Source organism: Nesoenas mayeri (assembly GCF_963082525.1).
Source record: "Nesoenas mayeri genome assembly, chromosome: 15".
Taxonomy (NCBI): domain Eukaryota; kingdom Metazoa; phylum Chordata; class Aves; order Columbiformes; family Columbidae; genus Nesoenas; species Nesoenas mayeri.
This window is the reverse complement of record NC_137559.1, coordinates 9,331,938-9,359,083: the sequence shown is the minus strand read 5'-3', so window position 1 is coordinate 9,359,083 and position 27,146 is coordinate 9,331,938. Positions and strand designations below refer to the sequence as shown.

Here is a 27,146-nt window from a genome sequence, read left to right as displayed (position 1 = left end):
CTTTTGTCAGAGAAATGTGGTTTTGGCGTAAAATTTTATAATGCTGAAAACCACTATTGTGAGAACTCTGCTGTCAAAATATCTGGAGTTTTTTGGTTTTTAGAATTTTGTTGTTTTCAACTGGATAAGAAACGAGCCTGGTAAAGACAGTCAATGAATTATGTAAGCTTGATGGATTGACAAAGAACTGAGGAGTGTTAAGAGAAGCCTGTTTGGCATCTCCAAACCCACTCTGCTTGCCGGTCAGTGGATGTCCCCAAAATCAGTGGCATTTTCTCCTAACACCTAGTGCTTTTCTCTTCTAGCCTGTTAAAAACTGACCCTTTCTTGTAGATGTTCTCCAAGCACTCAGGGATCTGATGCAGGAGGAGCTGGATGAGGCTGGTCTGGATTCCAGCTCCATGCTCTTCACACAGCACGAAGTGGCCAGTTTGCTGGATACGTCGGCTTTTCACTCTCCGGTCAGTCAGTCCATCGCTCTTCTGCACTGAATCCATGAATCTTCTACATGAAATCCATTAAATTCTGAAACAGGGAAAAGTAAATTACCATTTCCTGGTTGTTCTAGAGTTATAAAGATAAGGCAGAACTATCCATTAATCATTTTGGTTGTAGGAAATTCTATAAAATACTTGAAACTTCTCATTTTTAAAGCAAATAACGGCATCTATGGGATGATGTGAAGGAAGTAGCCTGGCAGTTATGCAGAAGGAAAATTAGTCCTAATTAATAAATTAACTAATTTCACCTGGTTCACAAAATGAAAATTCACTGTAGTGCATCAATTCCAGCCATGTCAGGGATCAGAGAGTGAAATCCTGTGGGATGAAAAAGCCCCCTGCAGTTGAATTATTTAATGTGCCTTTTGATCTGTTGCATTAAAATGCTGACTCCTTTCCAAAGTGATTTTGATTCATTGTTGTTCTGGATACAGAAAACAATATGCCTGCCATATAGCCCCACGCTTTTGGTAAAGTGTTAGCAGTGTGTGATGTTCTCTGCCTCTCTGCCTTGCAGACCTTTGACTCTCTCAGCTGTAATGGCAACGAAGAGCTGGAGCAGCTGCAGCTGGAAATTATGGATCTGCGGCAAGAAGTCCGAAGGCTAAAGGTGGAGCTTCTCCTCTGAGCAGATTTCTTGTCTGGTGCCTTCTGCTGTAGCTCTCTGTAGTCGTACGTGGGGGTAATGGTGTAGCCTGTCCCTCTTAGGAAGCCAACAATTGGCATTCTGTGCATTCCTCATTACAAAGGAGACTCTCACCCTCAACTCTACTTAATTGCCTCTTTCTCACTCTCAACCTCAAATGAAAACTTATTTGTGCTGAAAGTATGCAGTCTCTTTTTAGCAGTGAGTAAACATATTTAAAATATAAAAACATGCATTACAACTGAAGTCCATGAATAGCAGAAGCACGGCCTGTCCTCCCATCCTGGCCTGGCTGCAGATTGCTGGCACGGCCATTCGCACCGTGGCCGTGTCCAGGTGGATTTCTGCAGGTCACAGCCCAAAAAGCACTGGCATGGGGAGAGTGCACATGACAACTTCTATAAAATATTATTCCAGTGGGTAGGGGCTACAAGACCAGGGTATCTTCAAGGGAATGTCCTATCGCTTGCTGCTTCTAATCCAGTGAATATATTTTCCCCAGTCACTCCTGAAAGAGGTGGAGAACAGCAAAAAGTCAATGGAAGATGAGCTTCAGAGACTGAACCAGGTTAGTGAAGAGATTGCTGGGGGGCTTGGGGCAGTTTGGGTGGTTGGCAGCTGAGGGGGATGTGGTGCATTGACCAGAACCTCTCACTGCTTCCAGAAAGCCCTGGGCTTCCTCTCGGAGAACCGGACACTGCACAGCAAGCTGCAGATGGCCGAGGTGGTGCAGAGACAGGCTCACAGCGCCGAGCAGGACTATGAGGAAGTGATACACTTGCTGGAAGCTGAAATTGCAGAACTGAAGATGCAGCTGGCGGGGAAGAAAGCAAAACACGTCTCTGAAATAGAGGTAATGCAACCCCTCAGCCTGGGAAAAAAACCCACAACCCCTCTGACCCTTCTTCTGTGGGTTCTCCTTCTATTTATGAAGAAGAAAATGAACGTAGCATATACATCATTTGTTGTGTATGATCGCAAGGCCAGCATGGTCTCTGCATCTGTGTTATAATCTGTATAATTTCCACTGTCGCTATTTCCAAAAGCCAAGGCTGGAGCATCAACATCACCTTTCTCTTCTTCCTCCGGTCTCATCTCAGGAGGACATCCTGGAACTGAAAAGACAGTTGTCCCTGGCTGACGGCCAGTTACGAAAATCAGAAGTCTCACGGAAGCGCCTGGAGATCTGCAATAGGAAACTGCTCCTGTTTGTGCAGGTGAAATGCTGAACCACCCCCGTGCTGGTGGCATCACCGTGGCTTCTTACCTTAAGGCTGATTTTGCAAGTCCAAATAACTTCCTGCTCCATAAGCAAGAGAGTGTTTTTATTAATCGTATCTCATCCTAAAAAGGCGCTGTCTGTTGGTTAGGAGAAACTAGGGAATGAACTCATATATACTCATATACCTAAGAGCAACGTAAACACTGTGGTGCAGGTTTAGCCTGGTGGCTCTGCTGTCCATGATTCATCGGGGTCCCTGTGATGCTCTGGTTGAGGCTGCTCCAGGAACTCTCAGACATGATGGTTGAAATCATGTCTTCTAACTTCCCCTGGATGGTTGGTTCTCTACAAAATAAATGTGAACTTGAAGAGCAGCTTTGCTCTTCTGGTGCCTTTTTCCCCCAGATTTTTCTGCAAAATCGCACACTTAATTGCTTTAGTCTTTTAATTGCCTATTCTTCCACTTCACTACCTGTATTGGGAATACAAGCTTGCGTAATTATTAGTAAACTGGCCAGCACGGGTTCACTAGTATTCAGTATTTCTGATACAGCTACCAGTGGCCTATCCCAAGAGCTCTTGAGATCAACAGGAAGCAGTGGAGTGCGAGGAAGCGTAGACGCTGTGTCCTCTGCTTCAGAGAGAGAAGAACTGAAATGCCCCTAGACCTGCGGTGCTATGTGCTGGTGCCTGTGTGGTTTGGGGCTGGACTTTGGAAGTGGGTTTGAGTTGGCCCTAGGGTCAAGCATCACAGGATTTTGACCACTGGAGCAAAATATCTTCCTTTTTGATACGTCCCTCAGTAGTATTTGAGAACTCACTAACTGTGCGTGGTAATGAGAGTGTAGGTGTGCAGGTATAGTCCAGAAACCAGGGACTGCAAATAGTGATCATCAAGACTCACTAAAACATAGCCTGCAAAATTGTTCTTTGGAAAGGTATTTTTATGTTGCATTTCACATATTTTAGTATTGGTATTAAAAGGCATAATTTAGATGTGTCTGTATATTTGCATAGGCTGTGAATGTTGCTTGAGTTGCAAAAGGCCTTCAGATATTTGCTTCAAGGGCAATGAATAAGCAGAAGCTGATTACTGTCATATTAAATCTGATCATCAGGAAAAACCCACGGGGTTTGTTCTCAGGAATTATTCATTCCTGCAAGTCTGAAACCTTTTTTTTTTGGTTGTCTTTTCTTTTTTCTTTCTTTCTTTCTTTTTTTTTTTTTTTGCACGGCAGAACGTCCACAAGGTCCTGAGCACACGTGGTCACCTACCAGATGAGAAAAGGTAGGAGATGGCTTCTGGGAATCGTGAACAGCAACATGGAATGTCCTTTTCTGACTTTTCTCAGGGGGAGGTGATTTGAACATAACCAATGCAAGACTCTAAACATACTGTCACTTGGGCAGTGAAACCATGGGAGAAAGATGATCTAGAGGCTGCTAGTGGATGGGTACCTAGGGGGTGTTGGCTTTTTGGGGAATATGTAGGTGAAACACTCCTCTGGTTAAGTTGCTTTTGTTAGCAGAGATCCTAAGCAGGTTCTTTCAAATAAGATAGTTTTGATCCACCTGCTTTTCCCAACATATGTCAGTTTTTGGCTTCAGGACCATGTCCTTTTCTATCAGCAGTTACAGAAACTGATAGAGCGTAAGCAAAGAGCCAACATGACTCTCAGCTGCATGAATGGGTGGAAAAATAAGAGTCTGGGCTTCTGGACTACCCTTCAACCTGAACCTGTTTCCTATCACTTGGAAGAAACATATCACAACTCTACTATCAGAATGCTGGTGTGTTTTTAATTGATTGTTAATCATTGAAAGGTCACGGTCTCATAGATAAGACCAGCTCCTTAAAAACAAGCCAGTTGATGTAATCCAAGATGAATACTTCTAACACAATGAATGAAAAATGTTTTTGAGAAATTCTAAAAAATGCATTGATATCTCTCTGTAACACAACAACACAAGTATGTCTAAAAGAGTCTCCTGTGATGCTGAGTGACTGAGATGCAATCTCCCCCTAAATACACAGAATTTACTTAGAATATCCTTCACAAGAGGCTGGCCAGGATTTTCAATGACTGTTCTATGATAGAAATATTGATGGCACTTTCCATATTTATAAGAGTCAACAGTGAAACAGAAGAGGATAAAACAGATGCAGTCTCAGACACATCTCTTCCATCTTCAGATCTTGTTGACCTTTTGCTATCAGAAGCTAAAGAACTGTTAACGCAAATCCTCTCCAACAAGGACGGTAAGCACTACATTAACCGGAGAAACCTGAATCCTAACAAGTCCCAAAGATTTCTGTTAGTGTTATTTGCAGTTTCCACCACCTTACATATTTTTTGCCATACCAGTTAAGCCTCCCATACATGTATCTGATTCCCTCATGCTAACCAAGATGTAAATGCCCTCCCTGTATCCATGTGACTCATTTTTGAATCTGAAATGCAGACTTGCAGTGTAAGGAGTCAAAGGGTGTGACTTGTGCCCAGGGACAGAGGAAAGGCATTTATCCAGGGGGAAAAAACGAATAGGTAGGAAGATGGTTTCAGAGAATTGTAGAAATGCTGTTTCAAAAGGACTGCCGGAGATCAGGAGTCAAACCTTCTGCTCCAGGTAGGACCGTCACACTAGACACGATCTCCAGTGGGTTTAGCCAGCTGTGCTTTCAGCCTCCAAGGATGGGGACCCACAGCCTCTCTGGATAATGTGTTTCCAAGCTGCTTTACGCTCTGTGAAAAAGATTTTCCTAGACCCTAGTCTGAACTCCCCCAGGTGCAATCTGTGGCCACTGCCCCCAGTTATATTGTCTGCCACTGCTGAGACGACTCTGGCTCTGACATCCTTCTCATTATCCCTGAAGCAGGAGTGGGTGCTGCAAGATCACCTGGCAGCCTCCTCTTTGCCAGGCTAAACAAGCCCAGCTCCCACAGCCCCCCCAGGCCTCCCCTCACAGGTTATGAGCCCTAGGGCTCCCTTTGCTGGACCCTGTCCAGTTTCTCAATAGCTTTGAACCAGGGATCCAAACCTTTGTAATACTGTCCAGGTACAACTACAGTGATGCTGAGTCAAGGGGAAAAGTAATTTAACTGTTTCCTCTGCATACAAGTCAGCCCAGACCCCCGCCCACTCACATGGCTGTGGATGGGAGAACATCAGACAAAAGGCATCAAGCTCCATGGGAGCCTGAATTAACTTTCCCAGCCTGAGACTCTGAGCTTATTCCATGAGCCATAAATGTTTCCTGGCAGCAGTGATGTGACCCCTCTTGCCTGTTTCCATACAAAAAGAGAGTTAATGATCTTCTCCATGTCACAATCAGGTGAGTGTTCAGCCCCAAACAGGTGCCCAGTCTTTACTCTTTGATGTTATTCACCAACTAAACATGGTCATGGTCCAGCATTGTCTTTGTCTCGAAGCACAAGACACAAGGAATATAATTGCAGCCTTTAAAGAGCACCTATGATATATGAGCACGTCAGCATTTCCAGAGCTCCAGCATCATTTAAATGAGCATTATCATAATGTAGCAGTGCTACTTGCATTGGGCATGTGTTCTAACCCTTCACTTATACTTGGCTGTGTGCTTACATTTGCAGCTCTGCCGTGTGACAGGGACCAGTGCCTGCCTGCTGAAGGAATCCCAAATTACAAGGAGTAGGTGTCAAAACTGCAGTGGTCTGTAATTTTGACAATACACGTACTAAAAATTCTGGTTTGTTTTGTTGGGGGTTTTTTTAATCAATTTTTTTTCCTTGACAACTTTAAACCATGTAATCTAGCAGAGGCCTCCAGATGGCCATGACAGAAAAATACGTCCCTTACTAGACAGCAAGAGGCTTCCCAGCCTGCACAGTGAAGTATAGTGTGAATTCCTATATCTCTCTCTTTTTCTTTTTTTATTTCCTAAAATGTTCTTTTTTTCTCTAGGCCAAATGGGAATTTATGGCTTGTCTAGCTGGCATTTTTATAGACTGTTGTGTGTTCTGAATAAGGAAAAAAGCATCACTCAATGTGTTAAACTTCTACGTTGTAGTATTAAGATGCTGTGAAGTCCCAGCCAAGGAGAGCAGGACAATATGTCTTTGTTTGGAACTTCAGTATCTTAAGAATTTCCCTAAATCCTCTTAAATGGCTTATATTTAACAGAGCCATGTCCTAAAGACATCTGCTGCAAGGGCACTTTGAGACTTAGATGTCTCCTACCACTGTCTTAACTGATCACCTTAACTCAACCCGAAGATGTGACAGCAGAGTTTTTTAGTTAGGCACAAAGTAGACATTTCCAAACCACAATTTCGAGGTTATGAAAAGCATTTTCAGACAAACCAGATGGCCCCCACAATCCACTAGCCCTGCAAGATCTGTGGCTCTTCTTTCCTAACTAACCAATGTCATCATCCCGTTATCCTCTGTGTCCTTCTCCTAAGCTATGTAAAACATATTTCTCATTTTCAGCCACCTTCATCAGAAGACCACGTGGCCCCCTCCTCCAAGCCAGACCAAGAGCGATCAACCGCAGCCACCAAGTCCAACCAAGGAACTGCCGAAGAAGCCTACATAAACCTCCCATGGCTTGCTCGTGCTGCCTGTCCATAACACAGCTGCTGCGGTTCTGGGAGATGGGAAGGACATGCCACGGGAGCTCCAGCCTCCAGGCAAACCAGGCTGAGAAACAAGCTTTCTAACACGAGACTAATTCTTCCAAACTACCCAAGACTTTTTCAGCAACCTCCCCTGCGTGTCTACCTCTGAGTTATCATACAAGGCTATTTGCTCATGGTTTTGCAGCTTTATAGGAAAAAAAAATCTCAAGAGGCTACAAGGGCCTGAATTTCACTGGCAGCCTTTTAGAGCTTGTGCCCTGGGTAGTATGAGGAGCATGAACTTACCCAAGGTACTCAGGGGTCTCCAACAGATTCTTTTTGGTATTTCATCTGAAGAACCAAAGTGTATTTAGTGACTGTAATCAAAGCAGCTTAATCTGTAGCATCCTAGCTGTCTTGGGATAGGTACTTCTCTTTTTATTCTTTTTGTATAGCTTATCCCAGCTGCAACGCTTCAAATGGGAAGTACCAGCTCAGCTAGTTGTTCGGCAAAGAGTGCAGAGAGAGCCAGCCGTATGCTGCCAGTGATGATGTACTGCTGAACGCCAAGCACTCCCTGGAACACAAGAGAGGACATAGTGAACATATTTCAATAAAGGCCCATGGTGTCACTTGGAAATTAGATACAGATCATGCAAGATTGTATGTGGATAGCAACAAATGGGCTAGACATCCAAGATGAACACAAGGTCTGGAAAATAAAATGGAAACACTGCTCACAAGCTGTTTGCTTTCTGGGTTATGATTGCAGTTGCTGTGTTCAGAGTCTCTGACACAAATACCTACCTGGGCCCTTTTTTCTTCCCTCTTATTTTGGCAGCTGGTAACAAGATGCCTTGAGAAGATGCAGAAAAATGAGGTGTGTTCTAGCTTTTACACAAAATTGTCACAATTATTTCAAATCTCCTTTGTGAGTCCTTTATAGCCTAAAATAAAGACTTAGGAAAAATCGTGACCCTCACCAGTATCTACTGTACTCGAAGATACCACTGAACCGCTAAGAAAGTAACTGTGTGCAGGATCAACCACTCTGAAGTTTTGGTTAAACTTAATTTCATAGCTCAGGGTAAATTAAATCGTTTGAATGCATGCCTCAGAATACAAATTAAAGGACTTCTTTTAAAAGGAAACATAATTCTTTAGACCACTCACAAGGATTATTCCCAGAAAGTAATACTTTCAAAAAATATTGATCTTAGGATACTCTACGGTTAATAGCTTGTTTCTTGGTGCTCTCTGTTTTGATCAAATGGTAGTAAATACTGGTGTTACTTGTGGGTTTAGCCCCCCTATGGCTTGGTTCTCTTCTCAAGAGACAGGACAAAGCTGCATGAAGACAGGTAAGAGGTTCACAGAGCAAAATCCAGTCTCACCAGTTTGGCCTACCCCATCTCTAGAAAAACATCTCCAGTTCCCCTGCTCCCGGCAGTGTGTCTTCAAAAACATTTGGCTGGAGGTGGCATCTCAGGAACATGTCTCCAGCTACTGCTGGCCACACTCACCAGATAACAGCGCAAACAAGGTTTTGGGAAGCAGCAGGTCTTCAGCTGTGCTCTGTCATTATATGTACCAAAAGACAATTGAGGAACCCAGTAGAAAAGGAATGAGTTATGGGGAAAACTGAACTATTTAGGCCAAACTTTAATCTTGTGGAAGTCAACAGGAGTTTTGCTACCAACTGCAAGAATCATGGAATTTTCTTAAAATGTGGCTATTGAGCTGCACCTCCCTGAGTGCTGGAACCAGCTATGGGACCAGCTATGTGATCTGAAAGAGAATATAATTGATGCTGCTTCCATAGTGATTTGTATTTTCATGTCCCAAGAAAGAAGACTTTCTATAGAAGTATCACAGTGGGTGAGGGCTTGGATGAGACAAGCCTGACAAAGCACAAACATTGTGCAGTTGATACAACACATGGCAAAGGGTGGAACCAGCGAGATGCTGATCCAGGGATGCAGTATTTTGTGTATCCCGAGCTGTCTGCTTGCAAAAGAGCTGTGAAGTTACCAACCTGTTAAAAAGCCCAGACAGTTCTGTGCTCTCAGCTTACTGGCAACCTCTTTGGAAAAGAAATCCTCCAGGTTCCTATCAGCCACTGGACATCCTTGCATGAAGCAAGGATTGAGTATTGTGTGCTGCCCAAAGCAGTCAAATTTCTTAGCTGGTTTCCACTGTTTTCTTTGAATTTATCATGTTCCTTTTGCCTTTGCTTGAAGCACAGAAAACTTTCCGTTCTCTACTAATAGCGTTGTTACTAACTGCTACCTTTTCAGAGCAATGTTGAAAGCTAAGATATGACAAGAGTTGTGCTCCTGGGGGTGATGTTGACTTTGGTGACCCAGAATAACAAACCTGCGTCATGCTTTACTCCCAGGCAAGTGGAATTAGGCAGAACTCAGCAAGTCACAGGGTGACGTCTCCTCACAGAGCTACCAAGAGGCAAAAAGGAAAATGCGTAAAGGAACAAACAGCACATGAAGAGAAGTCACAAAATAAGTCATTAAAACAGGATACATTTTATTGAGGCAAGGCCTGTCTAGCACTCTTGCAAAAAGCTGAATTCTATATTAATTTGTAATATTATGGCTTGCATGTAAGATTATGGAAATGTGCTGCTGTAACAACATGCTGCGTCTGTCTAAGAGAGTCCCATTGTGATTGAACAGAAATAAGGAGGAGAAGAAGGAATATTTCAGATAGAAATGAGACCTGTATTGTATCAGCTCCCAAGTAGATAAAGTGGAAAACAGCAAGTATTTTATGAAGCACCAGAGAAAATGCAAACAGTCCCTGTAAATGGACATAATAGTGTTGGACATAGTGTGTTCAACACATTACTGTGTATAAAGTCATAAAGCTGCATTTAAAGAGCATCAGCATGGTCAGCTGTTGACCTGGAAGCTTCGGGGGTTAAATATCACTGATGTAATGGCTTATTTTGTATTTTTCTTATGCAAAGCAGAAATTCAGTTCTTAACTGTTGGTGGGTCAGAAGCTGGGAGACCTCTTTCCCTGACAAAATAAAAGAAAACAAGATATTACTATCTAACTATTTTAACAGCTACAGAAAAGTTGGGCAGGTAGCCACCTGGGCATTATCTTGAAAGGTGAGTGTAGCAGAGAGCCATTAGCAGAGTGTTTATCTGCAGGCTGATGGGTAAGGTAACTGAATCTGCTGTAAATGTGCTGGACTAGAGCTCATTAGATCTCCTGTTTCGTCTCTGCCAGCGATCTCTGCCATCTCACTGTGTGACCTTGGGCAGCACATTTCATCTCAGTTTTGCACCAGAAAAAACGGGACTGGCAATATCAGCTTTCTGAGTAGCAAGGGGAAGGCAAAGCCCTGGGGACCCAGAGGATGTGCGGCACAAGCTTCTGGTACAAAAGGATCTGGCAAATGGTGTGGTATGATGTGCTGCTGATCTGCATTCTCTGTGGAAAAAGAAGCCTCAATATTTTAACTTTTGCTGGCTCTCAAAACAGGCCCAACTTTTGCTTAGCTTTTGTGGAAGAGGGCTAGGTTAAGTGCTAAGAAGTTTCTCTAGAGAGAAGCAGAGGCGAAAGCTGTCCCCGGACCCTGCTGTGGAGCAGACTGGTGTGGCTGTTCCCAGCACTGAAGGCTGCAGAGGTTCCTCCTTCTCCCAGCTCCACTCAGTGACACGGGCTGGACTGACGCCCAGTTCTACAGAGTGGAAATGCGCTTCCACAATGCTTTAAATATGGCTCTAAAAAGCAGGTGAACTTTGCTGCTGAAATTTTAAAGAGACTCTTTAATGTTTAAACAATGCTGATTTTCTAAGGGTTGTTGAACACAGGTGAAAAAGGGCTGGAAAGCACCTCAGCGTGACAAGGCAGAAAGGGCTCAGCTGGCTGGGTGCTGTGTTTCTGTTACACCGTGATCCTCCACCTGCACAGGGCTGAGTCTACCCCAGCACCTCCAAGACAGACCACAGAAGTTTCTGGCCTTGCTGACTACAGCGTTGCCACAAACCTCCTTTGCAGCTTCTTCAGAGGTCGGCTGCTTTCATAATTAGGTAAATAGCAATAACAATACTATGAACAATCCCTACAGGCTTTTTTCTGCACGTGATGCACCAGCTCACTCGAATTTCTCTTGAGTTTTTCAAATTTACGCCCACAGATGAGGCATGAAAGTTGAGAGGAAGAGAGAGTTTGCAGTGAAAAGCCCTTGCGGATGGGGGAAGTGGAAGCTGAGCATTATCTCCACAGCAGACATTCTTCCTGGCAGACGTTCTCCTTTCTAACTGCAGAGACTGGCAGAAGTTCCTGGGCTGGGCTGTTATGGGGTGAGAACTTCTTTCTGAGCAGCTCCCACGAGAATTACTGAGGGCTGAATGCCAACACTCGAGGCAAGAGCCCAGGCTGGGTAGGTGGAAAGACAGCAAGAGACTTCATGGCCCTTGGGAACGCCAGGGCAGTTGCCTCTGCAGGGGAAAAAAGCAGTCTACCAACACTGGAAAATGCCAAGGTGACCTTCTGGTGGCAGAAGAAAATGTATGTCAGAAAATGGGAATTATAGTCAGGACTGCCCAGCCAAGGAAAGGATGGGATGATACTGACCAAAATTTTAAACAGCTTTTATAACAAAAGGAAAGTTGCTGCTATTAGGTCATGAAGTAGTAATGGGCTGCTCTAAGCTTTGTAGCAAGAGGGTGGAAACAGTATTTTTTTTCTTCTGTTTTCTCTGAGGAAATTTAACCATGACTGAGGAATGGGAGAGAAATACCGTTTATCTGGAAAAAAAAAAAAAAAAAAAAAAAAGTGGCATTCTGAATGGGAAAAGACAACATTTATTTATAAAGTCAATGTAGATGTTGCGGGTCTTGGATATCTTTGCAGCTTTTGATGCCCGGCTGTTCTGCGAAGGCCTCTAGGAAGAGCTGCCTGCTCTGACTCCACACGCTGCAGCCTTGAGCACTTTGACGTTTGATGGCTCTGTGGGCTCGTTGTTTACAGAGCAGTGTCAGGCTGGTCTCCTCAGTTTCAGATAGCAGAACCTTTCAGGAAATATTGCTGATCAAAAGTAGGACCACAGCTTCCTGAAATGCCTGCCTAGATAAGGGGATGCTCTACAGCTAGAAACGATCAGGAGACAGAAAAAGCAGCAGTAAATGTGTTTTATTTTTAAATAATGTCACTCAAAGTGGCAGCTGGTCCCTAGGGAGATCTTGAAAGGAGGCTTTGAAGGTGAAAAACATTCCCAGACTAGTCTCCCACATCCCTCTCCTCCACCATTTCTTGGTGCCACGTGCACCTCCTGCCCCAGGACCATGTGTCTCTCAGCAGCTGTCTCTTCTACCTCAAAGTGTTTGCACATCTTTTCCTCCAGTAGAACTGTGTCCCCAAGCACCCACACTAGATAGTGACAATTATCTGAAACAGCCTCATGGTTTCACAAACAGGGTCCACTCTCAGCATGCGCCCCAAAGCACAACGCAAGCATAATCTCCCCAAGCTTCATGAAGCAATGTGCAGTTTTTCAAAGACAGTGGAAGACAAAAAAGGCTGAGAGGCAAGAATGCACCCCAGTGTCCTCCTCAACACCACTTAGCTGGATGATCACCTTTTATCTCGTCAGAATTCACTTATGGGAATGTTTGCTCAAAGTGTGAGCTTGTAGTTGTGTAATGAGTCATGTAATGAACCAAGCCTCCATACAGTGCAATGGTAAGAGTTCAAGGACTGAGGTAAGTATCTGAGACCACCATAAGGTTGCAGGGTAAGGTCTTGTTTGGGAACCGTGGTTCAGCCTAGATTCATACAATAATTGAATCATTTTGGTTGGAAGAGACCCTCAAGATCACTGAGTCCAACTCTAACCTAACTCTGGCACTAAACCATGTCCCTAAGAACCTCATCTAAATGCCTTTTAAACCCCTCCAGGGATGGCGCTTCCACTACTTCCGTGGGCAGCCTGTTCCAATGCCTGACAGCCCCTCCCGTGAATACATTTTCCCTAATATCCAATCTAAACCTCCCCTGGAGCAACTTGAGGCCATTTCCTCTCGTCCTATCGCTTGTTACTTGGGAGAACAGACCAACACCTTTGATGCTCCAGCCTCCTTTCAGGCAGTTGCAGAGAGCAGTAAGTGCTCCCCTCAGCTCCTGTTCTCCAGGCTGAACCCCCAGGTCCCTCAGCCGCTCCCATCACACTTGCGCTCCAGCCCCTCACCAGCTTCGTCCCAGCCCAGATCCCAAGCGGATTCCTTCTCCTCAATGGTGCCTGTTTGGGAAGCTCAGCCTGCAGGCTGCGATCAGCTCATCTCCACACACATGCATCTTTTAAGGCAGGGCACAGTCATGAATTAAACCTCTCCATGGCCGGTGAGTTATCCTGGTTTGGCCTGCTGGGCCAGGCCCGAGGAACCAGCCTAATGGACGGCGAGCAGGAAAGCCTGTGCTAAACCTGTTGCAAGACCCCTGGGCAGCCTGGCCGCGCTCCCACCCGGGCCGCCGCGCCCCCGGGGACCGTCCCGCCCCGCCGAGGCCACCAACATGGCGGCGTGCGGCGCACGTGCGCGGGGGCGGGGCCACCGCGTGTGCCCCCCCTCCCCGCAGCACAATGGACAGCGCTCTGCGGCGCCGCGCGGGGCGGGGTGGGGCTTGCGGCGGGGCGGGGCTGGGGCGCGCGGCGGTTGAAGCGGCGCGTGGAGCCGGCGGCGCAGCGCAGGCGGGCGGGGAGCGGGGCCGCCGCGCTCGGTCATGGGCCCGGCCGGGCTCCGCCGTGCCCGCGGTGAGGAGACGTGGGGCCGGGAGGGCAGGGGGGAGGTGGCCGCGCTGGGTTCCCCCTTCTCCGGGAGTCCTTCGGGGCGGTCGTGTGAGGGAGGGGGCGCGGGGGCTGAGGGGCGACCGCTGTGCCTCGCTCTGTGCCCAGGCCCTTCGTGCGGCGGAGCTGTGCGGGGGTCGGTGCGCGGGTGTGTGTGGGTGCCGGGAGCCGTGCGCTCGGGAAAACCGAGAGGGAAATTTTAGTCATAATCCTGCGGGGATTAGAGAGGGATCGGGTAGAAACCTGAGCGGCGGTGAGCGGCAGGCGCGGGCTGGCGGCTGCCTGAGGGTCGCTTCGAGTTTACTTAAAAAAAAAGAAATAAAAAGCGTTTTTAAAGTTTAGTGGTTACTGTCCTACTCGGAGAAAGTTGGACCAACGCTGGGTCTCCTCTCAAGGAAGGCTGGCGGTGGTTTGCTTCAGATCCCGGCGCCTTTTGTGTGCTATCCCCTGCTGAGCTCTCCGGGGTCTGAAACGTGAAAGAAAAACCCAAACACACGCACACACACCAACCAACCAGCAAAACCTGCCCCTGAAGTATTTATAAGCTCAAAGGCTGACCTTTGTAAATTGCTACTAAATGTATTGATGTATTTGGGCCAGCTTCTGTGTAAAAATCTCACTGGCTTTAGGGCAGGGTTAAACCAAGCATGTGCTGTCCTCTGGGTCACTTGGTTTAACTCCTTCAAGCAGTAAAATCAGCTTTGGGCCAGTGTGAAGGGGGTTGTGTTGACCTCAGTGCTTGTCTGTTGGGGCTAATGAGTGTACCTGTGTACAGCAAACCTGTGTGCGGAGAAAACCTGGCTCTGAATTTCACTCAGGGCAAGCTGAAATGGTTTTGTGCTGGTGCTTTGTTGCACTGTCAAGGAACCTGCAGACTGGACCTGCTCTTGTTTTTCATGTTAAGCAGAAGCAGTTCTCCATTCTTATATTGAACTTCAGTGTTGAACTACTGACCATAGTGTTGATGGATAAAATGACATAGTGTGACTTCTTATGGAGTAACAAGGTGAGAAATGAGGAACTTTCCTTCAAGAAAGCTTATCTACTAGTGCAGGTTGGGAAATGCCAGGGGTTTGTATGTGGCTGTGTGTAAAAGGTCGGTGGTGGTTCTTTGGAGAGAAAATTAACTTAGGAAATGAGGATGTGGAACTATTAGGCACGAAGCTTTTTTTGATACATACATGGAAGAAACTGATAGCTTTACAAGGCTTTGAGAGCAGAATGCTGTACACTCTTCCTTTTTCTTCTTCCTCTCTCAGCCAAAAAGACTGTTCCTTATTCTGTTGTGAAGAATATGAGAATGTTGTTTGAATGTTTGTGCTACTTGTCTTTGATCATAATCCACACCAGGACTCCAGGCATCTCTGCAAGGTGTATGGAGTGGTGGCCAGGCTCCACAGCAGTGTGCTGGCTTGCAGCCCTCTGTGCTGCTTCACCCCTGCACCACAGGTGTTTCTCAGGGGTAAGATGAGGTCCTGCCTGAGAAGACGTGTACTTATAAAAGATGGCAAAGGCTTATACTGGTACTGTTCTACTGTGAGGCTTCCTTATATTAAGCTATGAATGACTTGCTCTCAAGCTTTTATGAGAAAGAGCTAATAAATAGCCTACAGTTTGGTACCATCTTATTATGCATGTAAAGCATCAGCTACTGTGTCAACATCTACCTGAGTGGAAGGGATTTCAGGTAGAGGAAATGTCACACACCTTTCTCTTCACTGTGCTCTAGAAGGGTGGAAGAAAGGCTACAGCCCTGCAGAGTCCCCCTTTTTCTAACTGGAAATATCAGCATAGCTGGGTGCTGCAGCTGGCTTTCACATGTTTTAAGTGTATTTGAGGAAGTCTGGAATTCTGCTGTTTTCAGCAGTTCTTTGTCGAAAACAAAACAAATGCTCAGTTGTTCTCTTCCAGCTGAGAAGAAGCCACCACAGGTGGGAGAAGTTAATAAAGTCACTTGCTGCCGAGTTTCACCGTCCAACAGGCAGCTCTAATGTAGAAAGAGCTACATGAGTCCATTCTAGCCTGGATGAGAAGCAAAGTTCGGGGGTTTTCATTCAGGGTTTTGTGTATATTTAATATATAAACTCAGTTTCTGATTTCCAGCTATCTGGCTGTATTCTGTCAAGCAAGCCTTTCCTACAAGTAATAGAATAAAAGTTAAGCATGTGGAAAATCCCTCAGGTACATAGTGGATGATTCTAAATAACACGGAAACATGTAGTTAATATCCCTGCTTCCTTCCCTTTGCTGTGTGTGTGGTGATGTGTATTCCTTGTGGGAGCTTGGCTAAATGTAACAGTAGCATCGCATGCTGTGTGTACACCCCTTCTTGTTAGGAATTTGCCATTTCTCTGAAATGCTACTACAGTTACAGCCAGGAAATGCATGTGCCATCAGGGGTTCTTATCCTTCTATTTTGTGCCCCCTTCCCTGCCCTCCTTCCCCTGGTACAGTGCCAGCTGGTGTATCTCAAGCTTATAATTAACTCTCTGCCTTCTAGGGTTTGGTTCCTCTGTGAATTGCTGTGTGGGCTGTAGCACAGGGGGGTAGGGTACGCGGGCCAGCTGGACTCTGCAGGGAGCTGCAGGCTGCTGAGGCTCCGTGCTGTTGGCACTGCTGTCACTGTGTCACGGGATTCTTTGTCAAATGCGGTCGCTACTGCTGTTTTCTGTGTTCAGGTGTGCAATAGTTGAAACACTTTTAATATCTAATTGAGGTGGTTAAAGTGATTATTAGCTAGATATGTTGCTTCAATGCATTGGCAGCTCCAGCCTCTCTGAATTTTTACGAACTGTGCTGGGCTTGGCCAGCTGAAGTCATGCTCTTTCATGGTGTTACCTGGTAAACGGCTACAGCTCTGCCACAGGCTGGGGTTTCTGAGTGGTTGAGCTGCAGTTAGGGAGTTGCTGCTCTTCAGCTGAGCTGAGTTTCCCAGTATGTGCTTTTAGCCAGATGCAAATACAAAGTAGAGCATGTAGGATGGGCCACTGTAGAGGCTGAAGTGGTATGATGAGTGTTTAAGGAGCAGACACATTCTCTAGTTTCTTTCTGGTTTTCTTTACAAGGGGTTGTGAACATATCTGAGTGGAGTACATGAGGTGACTTTAAAAACGTGTGTCTTTTTGGTTCTAAAGCTCTATGAGGATGCATGTATTTAGCCAATATGACCCAGCTGCACAGCAGCAGCACCGTATGTCATTATCAGCACTGATCATCCATCTGTATCTGTGTACTCTGAGTAGCTACTTTTCACTGCCTTTTCTGAACTTTTTTTTTTTTTTTCAGGAGTTATAACTGGAGTCCCTCTTGCTCTGAGAAGCAGAATGACTGTCTTGCAGCTCTGTTTTGAGGAGAGGATGTAGAAGGTCTGCCACTGCACTTTCCCCAAGGTATGAAAGGTTTCTCAGGTGGATGGGAGTTATTAGCTGTCTTCCATGGTTGTAATAGTCACTGTCTCTTTTCCACAAACTTCTCTCAACTAGAGAAGTATGGGGCAGTAAACCTGTGGCAATCAGGTATTGCAGCTGCTCAGGAACCACAGATGTGTCCAAGCAGCATGGTTAAGGCTGTTGAACTACAGTTTGTGCCATCCTGTTGTTCTGTTGCTGGTGACTTTGTTTCTGAGCTTTGGGTGATTTAGACTGGTTGGTCTGTCCTGAGACTTCCTCCTGTGGAGGTCCCTGATCCTCTCCTACAGAGATGCAGGAATTCCCGATTTAGCAGGTGAGGTCAAAACTGGGAGCAAGATAACAGCTAAATATGTTTGACGAGGCTTCTTTTGCTATATTTGCACTTACTTGGAAGGTTCCCGTGCAGCCTAGGTATCGCGCTTGCATAATCATATTACAGCATTGCATTACAAGGTGCCCCATGCCTCTTGGCTCGGGTATCTGATACGTGATAGGAGCCCGGGCTTCCTGGGTGTTTACTTTTCCCTGCTCTGCTCACTTCAGTTGGGGTTGGATGCTCTGCTGATGCATTGTCTCTGCATTTACTTGTTCTGCGTGGACTGGCTTTTAGTACCATTAAGACTACTAGAGATCCAGCAAGTCCTGAACATTGCTTCTTGGGTAACGTGATCCTCTGCAGAGTAACTTCTTCTACAAAGGTACTTTAGGTCTTTTTTTTTTTTTTTTTCCCATCTCCCTTGCTTAGATTTTACTGTACAGTGGCATTTTGCGGCAGTCTTTCTGAGGGAGAATCTACTGCTCTTTGCCTTCTAGTTCATGTTTCATCTCCATTTTTGGGCTTAAAATGTCAACGATAAGTTGTCTTAATGCCTTGACTGTTGAGTTCAGTGCTACACTGCGTCATGTTGCTGAGGGCTGTGTCTGCTCAGCAGTGGAATTTGAGTGGGGTGGAATCAGCAAAGTGTATCAGACCAGCCGTTCAGTTTTTTGTGTTTCTGATGTTCATGGATGGTATTAATGGGAGTGATATAAAGATACTGAAAGGAACTGCAGAACACAGCCTAATAACCTTTTTTTTTAAATCGTTTACATACTTCCTTGAGATGCTGATTATTTATGCGTATTTGAGAGTTAAAGCCCCAGCAAGAGAATCTGAGGGAGGAATCCTGATGAGAACAGTGAGAGGTGGCTAAGAGAAATGAAATGCTGAGAACTGAATTGTTTCCATTGCGTGCAGTTATTTCCTTAGTTCAGCTGGAAGCAGCGGGCATCCAGTCAGTGGGATGTGATTGCCAGCTTAGCGTCAGGCATGTTCTTTAAGCATGTAGTTTCCTTTTCCTTTCTTTTAGTGGGTTAAAACAGCTGAATGCCGCTTTGTGCACAAAAGCATTTAAAACACCAAGATACGGGAAGCCATGGAAGCTTTCCAAAAGGGTGATTTTGCATAATGATTACAAATGTAATGAAGAAAACGGAGATGTGGGGAAGAACTGCAATTCAAGCTTTGCAAAGCTCCCAAGGAAGGCTCCTTCTCCAGAGTACAATTGATTCTGGCTTTACATCTGTTTTGTGCTTTAGTTATTGTGAGTTCTGTTGGAGCTCTAAGTTGAATTTACTGTAGTGATACTAGGAAGCAGTGAAGGACGCTACTGTGTGCTGGACACACCAGTGGGCTGGGACCACAGAGAACTGCCTTTTGTTTTGCCTCTGCTTCTGACTTGCTAAGTGATGCTGGGCAAGATATTCTACTTAATATGTCTCCTTCTCTCTATTTGTGAGAAAGAGTCAAGGCTCCTAGTAAGGTCTGTCTGTGAAAATTGCTAGAATGTATTGCAGTGTTTGGTGTAAGAGATCTAAAATTTTCCAATTTCTTTCTATTACAGGTGTGTAGTAAAAATGGTGCAGAAATACCAGTCCCCAGTGCGAGTCTACAAATATCCTTTTGAGCTTGTCATGGCAGTAAGTAATACTCAGCACTTTTGCTTCTCTAGCTGCGAAGGGCTGCAACCTCAGGCCAGTGGGTGGTGGGGGACTGCGGTTTTGGCTGGTGTGTCTTTGTACCAACATCATGGATACATTGCGGGAACAAAGGTTTAGCTCACATTAGCTTTTTATCCTTTCTTTAATTTTCCATGAAAAATAAGAATCAATGTCTCAGTATTTTAAGAGAGGTAGTTTAGTCATCAGAGGAGGAAAAACAAACCAACCAAACAAAAACCCAACAAAAACAAAAAAACCCCACAACCTTGTGTAATTACAAGGAAGGGAAAAATTGTGACACTCAGGTAGGCAGGGTGAGTTTGTGGCCAAAAACTGTCTTTGCATTATCACCAAATGCTGTTCAGTTTAGAATCTCTCTCGATCCATTCCCAATCACTATTGTAGGATGTATATATCTGGAACTTGTTTCTCAATCATACCAAGCTTTTTGATTTAGTTAAAAACTAGTAGTCTTTGGAAAAATTGTTTTGTATGGTTCTTCCCTGTTTACCCTGTGATTGAAATGTTTAGAGATCTCTCTCTAAATTTTGTGCTTTCCACAAGGGCCTTGAGGGCTGTAACTGAAGTTCATTTGCTGGTGATGTCGAAAGCTGATGTGATCATGGCAGCTTCTTTAGGCGAAGTTTAAAAGCAATTGTGTTATTCTGGACTCTGTCACTGCTCTTCAAGGTGTGAGTCAAATATCATTCTGAAAGGTTTGCTGTTTGCATTTCAAGGGAATACTGAGCATTTGAGCATTTATTATATCTGAAATGGTTGCTCATAGACTCTTGCAAGACTTTTTGTAGTTTGCTGGGCATTCCAGTCTGTTCTAGGGATCCGAGATACTTAGTGTTTGCCACTTCTAGTCTGTCACTTTCTCCATTTTCTCTCTTCTCTGCTGAACAAGGACACTGATCTTCTTTAGTGTATTAGAGATCAGGAATGAAGATGAAAAGCTATAGTCACTTCAGGTAGCTGAAGTCCTTCCCGGGAATGGAAGAGAGAGCCTGATGTAATACACTGCATTCTTTTTGACAATGTTGCCTCTTCTAGATTCCTGGGAAATAAGTGCCGTAAGATTTGTTTTATCCCAAACAGTCTGCAGTCTTCTATTTCAGTAGTTAAAACTGGGGAAGAGATTCTTTGTTTGGTCCTAAGTGTGAATAATGGACCACAAAGGTAGCAGCTGTTCCTCAGCTGAAAGCAGGTGCCATTCACTTTGATGCTATCTGACTATTAAAATACACACTCTCACTTTTACAGTTGTCCCTCCCAAGTTTTCCTCCTTTTTTCTTTTCATTGTTATGTAGAATTGCCATGTCTGTTAACAGCTAAGCCTTAACATGCTGTAGAAGTGCCCTAGCCAGTCTGGTGCTGATGTTTGTGGGAATTAAACTTTTCTGATCATGTTCTTTGCTCTCTCAGTGCATCCTGCATTAGAATAAGGCACCAATGCTTGTTACGAAGATACAGTTAGACTTTGCTCTCTGCATACCTCTCCGCATTCCTGTTGCCCATATTAGCAGGATAAACCTAGCACCAGATGCCTGTCAATAGATTGGCTGCTAATATAGGAGGCTGCCTCTAGACAAATCCTTTGTAAGCTTGTTAGCAAAAGGCCTAAAGGCTGCGGTTTGATGGGTTTATTTTTCAAGTGATTTAGTTTTATTTGCTTTCAGTTTTTTCAATATGACAGAACTTAAAATTCTCTGGGATTTCAAGGCTGGGGTTGTGAATGTTATCCTTTAGGTGTTCAGCAAACTGCAATTCCCATTACCTTAGCAGAGTTATTAGTCCTCTTTCTTATGCAGATCAGGTTACTTGTCTCGGGTCACCTAGAGGACTCTGTAGTAGAGTAGGGAGCTGAATATAGACCCCTTAGTCCCACTCTAATGTCCTGTGAAAATCATGTGTTCACAGCAGGATCTGCTTTATTATGAAGACTGGCATTATAAAGTGGCAATTCAATTTAGAAGCAGTCCATGCAGGCTGAATTGGGTGCGGGCTTTTTTATTGCATTTGATGTGTTCAGATGGAGTCTCCCATTTGTGTGGAGGCAGTGCAGATTTCGTGGAGCTGTCAGGTGCTAACTGTCAGTTGCTGGAGGTTTTGCAGGGAGAGTGGGCGTACAGTGAAGCTGTTTTGCTCCTCAGCACATGGCATTGCTGTTAATCTGCTTCAACATAAATCTGACAGCAGCTTCCATGGCACTGGGAACCTGATATTCAGCTGCTTTCATCTTTTCCCCTCAACTGCTTTGTGTGAACCTTTGGAGTGCCGAGGTCTCATACTGTGATTAAATAGTAGGAAAGCAAAGGTCTTGTGGGTGACCTCAAGACACCTCCTTATTTTATGAGTCTCTGTGCACCCTTCAACCTGATAGACTTGTGCTTGATTCCTCCTCTGTATAATGGTGTGCTTAACTATGTCATGAGATGAGCAGTGTTAGAAAAAGTACTTTTTTCCCCCCAGAATATGGGATGTTTGGGCTCCAATATAGAAAACAGTGCATGTGCTTCATTTTGATATGAGGGCCTGAGGAACAGGGTTGTTATATACAAATGAGCCAAATGATTCATTGCTTCCTGGCCTTGTTCAAATGTATTTCCCATGCCTCTTGTTGGGCCCTACCACCAGGAAGGCAGTTTATCTTCCTTGAACTAGTACAGAGTGCATGTGTGTGCTGCTCGTCCTCTAGACAGCACGGGGCTGTGCTTGACAGATGCACCAGTACTTTTACTATTAATACCTTTGTTATTGTGTGTCTCTGGATAATTGTCTATGGATTTACACTCTGCTACATACTAATACTTCTGCAGCTTGCGTTCTGGCATTTGCAGGCAGTAGATTTGACATTATCATCCAAGTCCTTGGAAGGAGGACCACATTCCCATTCTTGCTCTCTTTGCCAGTCCTGTGCCTCTGAGGAAGTAAAAAGAAATCAGCTTACAAGGTCTCTTCTGGTCATCCAGGAGATCTGAACTTTTTTCTCTGGGCCTGATCTTGTCTTCTGTTCAATTAGATCAGCAGGTTTGAGATTGCATATATCTCCTAATTTTATTTTACAGCCAAGAAAATCCACAAGTATTAACATACTTTTTGTTTCTTTGTGTGGTAATTGTAGTTTTAAAGCTAGAAGTTTAACTAAAAAGTTATAGATGGAAAAATCCAGAAGGAGAGGTAATTCTGCTACATAGTTCCTGAGTATTAACTTACTTTGGTGTAAATTGTTGTGAGCCTTCTCTGATGTATGGTTACAAGAATTTGATTTGGGTGAGCAAGTCCAAAATGCATAATTGCACAGGAAACAGAGCTGAGTGAGGGATTGCATTTTAATATTATTTGTTGCTAATGAATTATTAGGTTAGATGAGGTAGTTTTAGCTTGAGAGTTTTAGCTTTGAAAGTAGTAGGGAAATTTGTTCCCATTAATGTTAGCAGCACACTCAGTCCTTCACACTTGCAATTGATGTCTACCATTTTCACGTACTGTAAAGTATATGCTAAGTTTGCTTAGGATCATCCATAATGCTACAGATCTGAAATAATCCCCTAGGGACTCTTACAGTCTTCCATGCTTGATGTATAGTTTGAGTTGCTGCAGTAGTGGCGTAAATGAGAAACTTCATGACAGCACTTCTGTTAATTGCTTGGTCCTCTTGCCATGTGTACAATGCACTTTACGTTCAGCTCTTATTGCTACTAATAGCAATATATGGTTTCTGCTGCAAGCGAGGTGTCTTTCTGCGCAGTCTGGTGCCAAGGGAATTGTAAGGATGCAGATGTGGAAGAGGGGAATGTCCAGCTTGCAGGTTTTACATCTTGAACCAAATCAAACCTTTATCACTTTACTATCTGAGATTCTTTTCTGTGAAATGAAAGGTCTGCAAAACACAACACTAGTAGGGTAAAGGCTGGATTTAGTTAAAAGCTAAACAGCTATATGTATATGTGAAGATACATATCTGTAACTTGACATTTAAGCTTACTGAATGCAGGATGATATGCTTGCAGCCTTTGAGGGGTTTACTACTGTTATCTAAAAATATGTCACAGTTTTGAAAAGACAGAACAAAGATCAGACATTTGGAAGTTTGCAGTAGTATCAGCTCTTTTGGCATGTACCACTTGTACTCTATACTGAAGACCAAACTGCTCTGGAGCCCCACACATGCACATGTGAATCAGTGCTTCTTTCTGCTTGACCTCCTTTCTTGGTGCTGCCCACGGCATGTGTTGACACACATATGAGCAGCTGAGAGCCCGATCTCTTGAAAATGCATGCATGGACAACAGTGGTGTGTGTTCCTCGCTGCCCTGATTGAGTGGTACTCTTCAGTCTATGGTGCTTCTGCTACCTGCAGCATTATTTTGAGATTGGGGCAGTTTTTCCTGTGGGTGCATGTGTGGTACGCAGTCATTTCTTATTTTAAGCATCATTCAAACTCTCTATTAGATACCTTGGGTGGCAGCTTATGGTTCCCTTGCCTGCATCTGCAAGTGAAAGCTTGTCACCTGAGGTCCTGGCCTGCCACCTGTACTTCCAAGCAGCCCTGTAACTCTCTTTTCTAGTTTTAGTGGTATTTCAGTGTTCTTTGCATTTAGTTGATCTTGATTTCCTACTTTATGATATTTGAAAAATAAATGGTGTTTGAGTGTTGGGAGTGACAACAAACTGGGTGGCAAATTTAGTTCAGGCTACAAATGTTGCAGGTTTATTTAGAGTCAGAAATTAGTTCCCATGGAGTGAGCAGCAGAAAGTATTCTGTCTGTGTCATCTTTACTCTCTCATTCGCTAACACAGGGTTGTAGCCTATCAAGTAAACATCTGCAGTCCCTGTGTGAGATGTCTTTCTCACTTGCCTGACCCTGCTGAAGCAGTCTTGATGGCAGTCACTGCATTTGGCAGGAGTTCTCACTCTTGCCCCTGAATAGTCCACCAGCAGATCAGCTTTGACTCTGCTATTTGCAGACTGGCAAAGCTGCTTTGCAGCCACTGAGGTTTTGCACATTTACAGCAGTTGAGGATTTGGCCCAAAGTTGCATGCAGGAGTCAAGCATCCAATACAACTAAAATCAAAATACATCACTTATTTCACAGTTGTCCCAACGTTCTTTTGTGCCAACAAAGTTGGGAGGCTTGTATGTGCAGTCTAACTGAAAACAGCTTCTTGCTATTTTAGCTGTCAGGTTTGGCTGCAGGAGAAGCAGCTCTAAATACTGAAGTTGAGGTCCTGACAGCTAGACTTGCTTTCCATACAGCATTTCAAAATTATTTTTTTGTGCCTTTTCAGTATCAACATGCATTGTGTTAAAGATGTTAGATCTTTAAGTAGCTTTATTTAGTGATTTCTTCCTGTTGCATTTAGCACATGGAGTGTATAAAGAAACTGCTTAAATCCTGATATGTTGTGCATGCTCTCCCCTCTAATACTATGGTGTCTTAAAGGATTCAGTATTTCACTGACTGATATGGTGATGCTTTTGCAACAGCTCTGAGCCCATTTTTGCTGCGTAGGCACCACAGTGAGGCTCAAACGGATTGTGGTATGCAATGGTAGCAGATAAAATGTTTGCTTGTGGTAACAGATAAAATGGTGTGTGAAAGCAGTATAATGTACAAGCAGACTGATGTCTAGCAAGGATCACATTAGTTCTCTGGGTTTGTTTAGAGTGGCAAGTTCAATATGTGTATTCACAGCCCATCCAGGTCTCAGAAACACTGCTGCTGCCTTGCTACACAAGATGTGTAGGTTGGCTGTCGAGGTCAATTACAGTGCGATATCTTACAGCGCATACAGCACAGAATACATTTTTGGGGGTTTCTATATACTTAATTGTAATTACAGAATGGAGTCTCAATCTGGAGTTCCTAGTTGTTGTTGTTGTTGTTATTGTAGTATCATCACAGGCTGGTTTTAAATAAAACTAGAATTTTAACTAAAATTTTTGATGCTGGTTTGCAGCCTCCACTTTCAGATGTGAACTCTGGAACCAGAAAAACACTTGTTGTAGGGAGGGTGGGGTGGTTCTTGGCAGCTGGAATCTCGCTGAAGCAGCAGTGATGGTGCAGCTGGTCAGAGGGCTGTGTCAGAGACTGGAGTGGACATCGAAGTGCCAGAGAAGAGGTTCCTGCAGTGGCCTGCTACTCATTGTGTCCTTGGATAGCCAAAGATGACATGTGGCAGGGCTTTGCAGTGTGTAGGCTGTATGCCCTGTGCTTGAAAGCTCCTTTGAAGCTGATGTGACATAGATAGTGACACAGTTTTCAGATACTGTCAGAAATGGTATTTCTGGTTGGCAGTGCCCTGGAGATTTAGAGAGAGTCAGTGTGTAAGGGGGAAAATGTTTTTGAATAGTTACTCTTTGGTGTTCAATCCATGTCATATGTGACATGAAATGTCGTGATAGTAGTCTGAACGATAGCTAAGAAATGGATACTCCCCAAACAGAATCTGTTCTCTCTGGCAGGATTGTTAGGTCTATATCCCTTGCCTCTTAAGTGCAGACAAATCATTTTTTGATGTGGATGGTCTGTCTGCAGCGATGGTCTCTGCCAGCTGTTTTAGAGAAGACAGCTTCCCTTTCTCTTCTTTTTGCCATGTTTGCCAGGTTTGTTGTGACTGTCAGAAGCTACTGGGTTAACATTTTATGCACTTACAGAGGATCTAGTGTTGACTCAAGACGTGATGCTTCAGTGTGACTTGATGGTTTGAAATCATGCTGTCAAGATACACTATAAATATCCCATCATCTTACTGCTGAGAAGCATTTGGCAACGAAATTCTGGAAGTAGGGATCTCTTTGTCAGCTGGGATGACTCTTCACAGCTGTATTCATGTGTTCACTCCCTGTGCCCTGCCACCACCTCCTCTTGGTATTAAGCAGGTTGAGAGTGAGCAATAATCAGGCTGAGCAGAGAGCTGACATTTCTCTTGAGATTGTGGGTCGTTTTCCCTTGAGTAGAAAAATGTTTGAGTGCTGTTTACCACAGCTGCTGGAAGAACTGCTTATTATTAATTCAGAGTTCTGGAGAACTGCTGGCAACATCTCCACACCTGGCCTACTTAGTGTATCTTGTGTGGATCACAAGATAGCTTTGCATTGCCACTGTTACGACTCCATTTGCTAGGTGAAGAATGGTTTAGGAGTAGATGGTGCTGGCACAATGTGTGGATTGGAAAGAAGGTTTACAGTAATTCAAAGAGTCTGTACAGGATAGTCCCTGTTTAATCATCTTCTCCAGCTGTAACACAGAGGCTCACTGCCTAGAAGGATGAGTCGCGCCTCAAGCTTAATCTGTTCAGTGCAGCCTAGTGCTGGAATGGATGAGCTCTAAAGCAAGCTATAGTTCAGTGGCACTGCAGCATAGCACAAGGAGGCACAACATAGCTGGAAGTGTCACCATTATCTAATATTCCAGTATGGACTAAAAGACTCTTCTCTCTTCTCCTTAAAGTGTAGGTGCAGAAAACAAACAATAAGCTCTTGAGCAGGGATTAAAAGAGGTGAGAAAATTTAGAACCATCACCAATTGTTACTTCTCAATCAGCATAGATTTTTTTTTTTTAACTGCTAAGCACAGTGATCTGCCCAAGTTTGACCCTGAATTATGGCCAATTTGTGCAAATTCTTACAGCAGCTTCTGGCAATGATAGATTGTCCTTCCAACTAGGCATTACTTTGTAAGCCAGCCTCTTTCATTTTTGGGGTGATTCACTGAGTAGTAAGTGTGTGATGTACCACTTCGTTGCTGTGTTTTGCTCATAGTCACCTGAGATGTCTGCTTGCTTGCCCTCCTATTTCAGTGTATCTGTATCTTTCCACAGCAGCCTATGGCAAACGTGTCTAACCAGCTAGCAATGGTTCCTGGATAAGGTGTTGGTTTGTAGCTCTCTGTAAAGGCCAATACGTTGTGTTGTTTGTGCTTGAACTGTTCCACCACCAAGTGTCTTCTCTCTGGTAAGCAGAGGAGAA

At 44.4% G+C, this 27,146-nt stretch overlaps 2 protein-coding genes across 2 annotated transcripts in view; both read left to right on the top strand.

Annotated features, from left to right (window-relative positions):
- Positions 1-6,944, top strand: part of LOC308046294 (syntaxin-binding protein 4-like) — a gene marked incomplete at both ends in the record, with an annotated part of 41,558 nt that extends 34,614 nt beyond the window's left edge. Inside the window, 9 exons of the mRNA XM_080354025.1 lie at positions 334-461; positions 1,018-1,110; positions 1,649-1,714; positions 1,811-1,999; positions 2,247-2,363; positions 3,607-3,656; positions 4,498-4,628; positions 5,980-6,037; positions 6,839-6,944. Of these exons, the coding sequence (XP_080210151.1) occupies positions 334-461; positions 1,018-1,110; positions 1,649-1,714; positions 1,811-1,999; positions 2,247-2,363; positions 3,607-3,656; positions 4,498-4,628; positions 5,980-6,037; positions 6,839-6,944 (938 nt within the window). The remainder of the gene's footprint in view (positions 1-333; positions 462-1,017; positions 1,111-1,648; positions 1,715-1,810; positions 2,000-2,246; positions 2,364-3,606; positions 3,657-4,497; positions 4,629-5,979; positions 6,038-6,838) is intronic.
- A 9,733-nt stretch (positions 6,945-16,677) lies between these two features.
- Positions 16,678-27,146, top strand: part of SEC14L5 (SEC14 like lipid binding 5) — a 31,123-nt gene continuing 20,654 nt past the window's right edge. The window contains exons 1-2 of the mRNA XM_080353704.1: positions 16,678-17,166; positions 19,071-19,146. Of these exons, the coding sequence (XP_080209830.1) occupies positions 19,084-19,146 (63 nt within the window). The 5' untranslated portion in view covers positions 16,678-17,166; positions 19,071-19,083. The remainder of the gene's footprint in view (positions 17,167-19,070; positions 19,147-27,146) is intronic.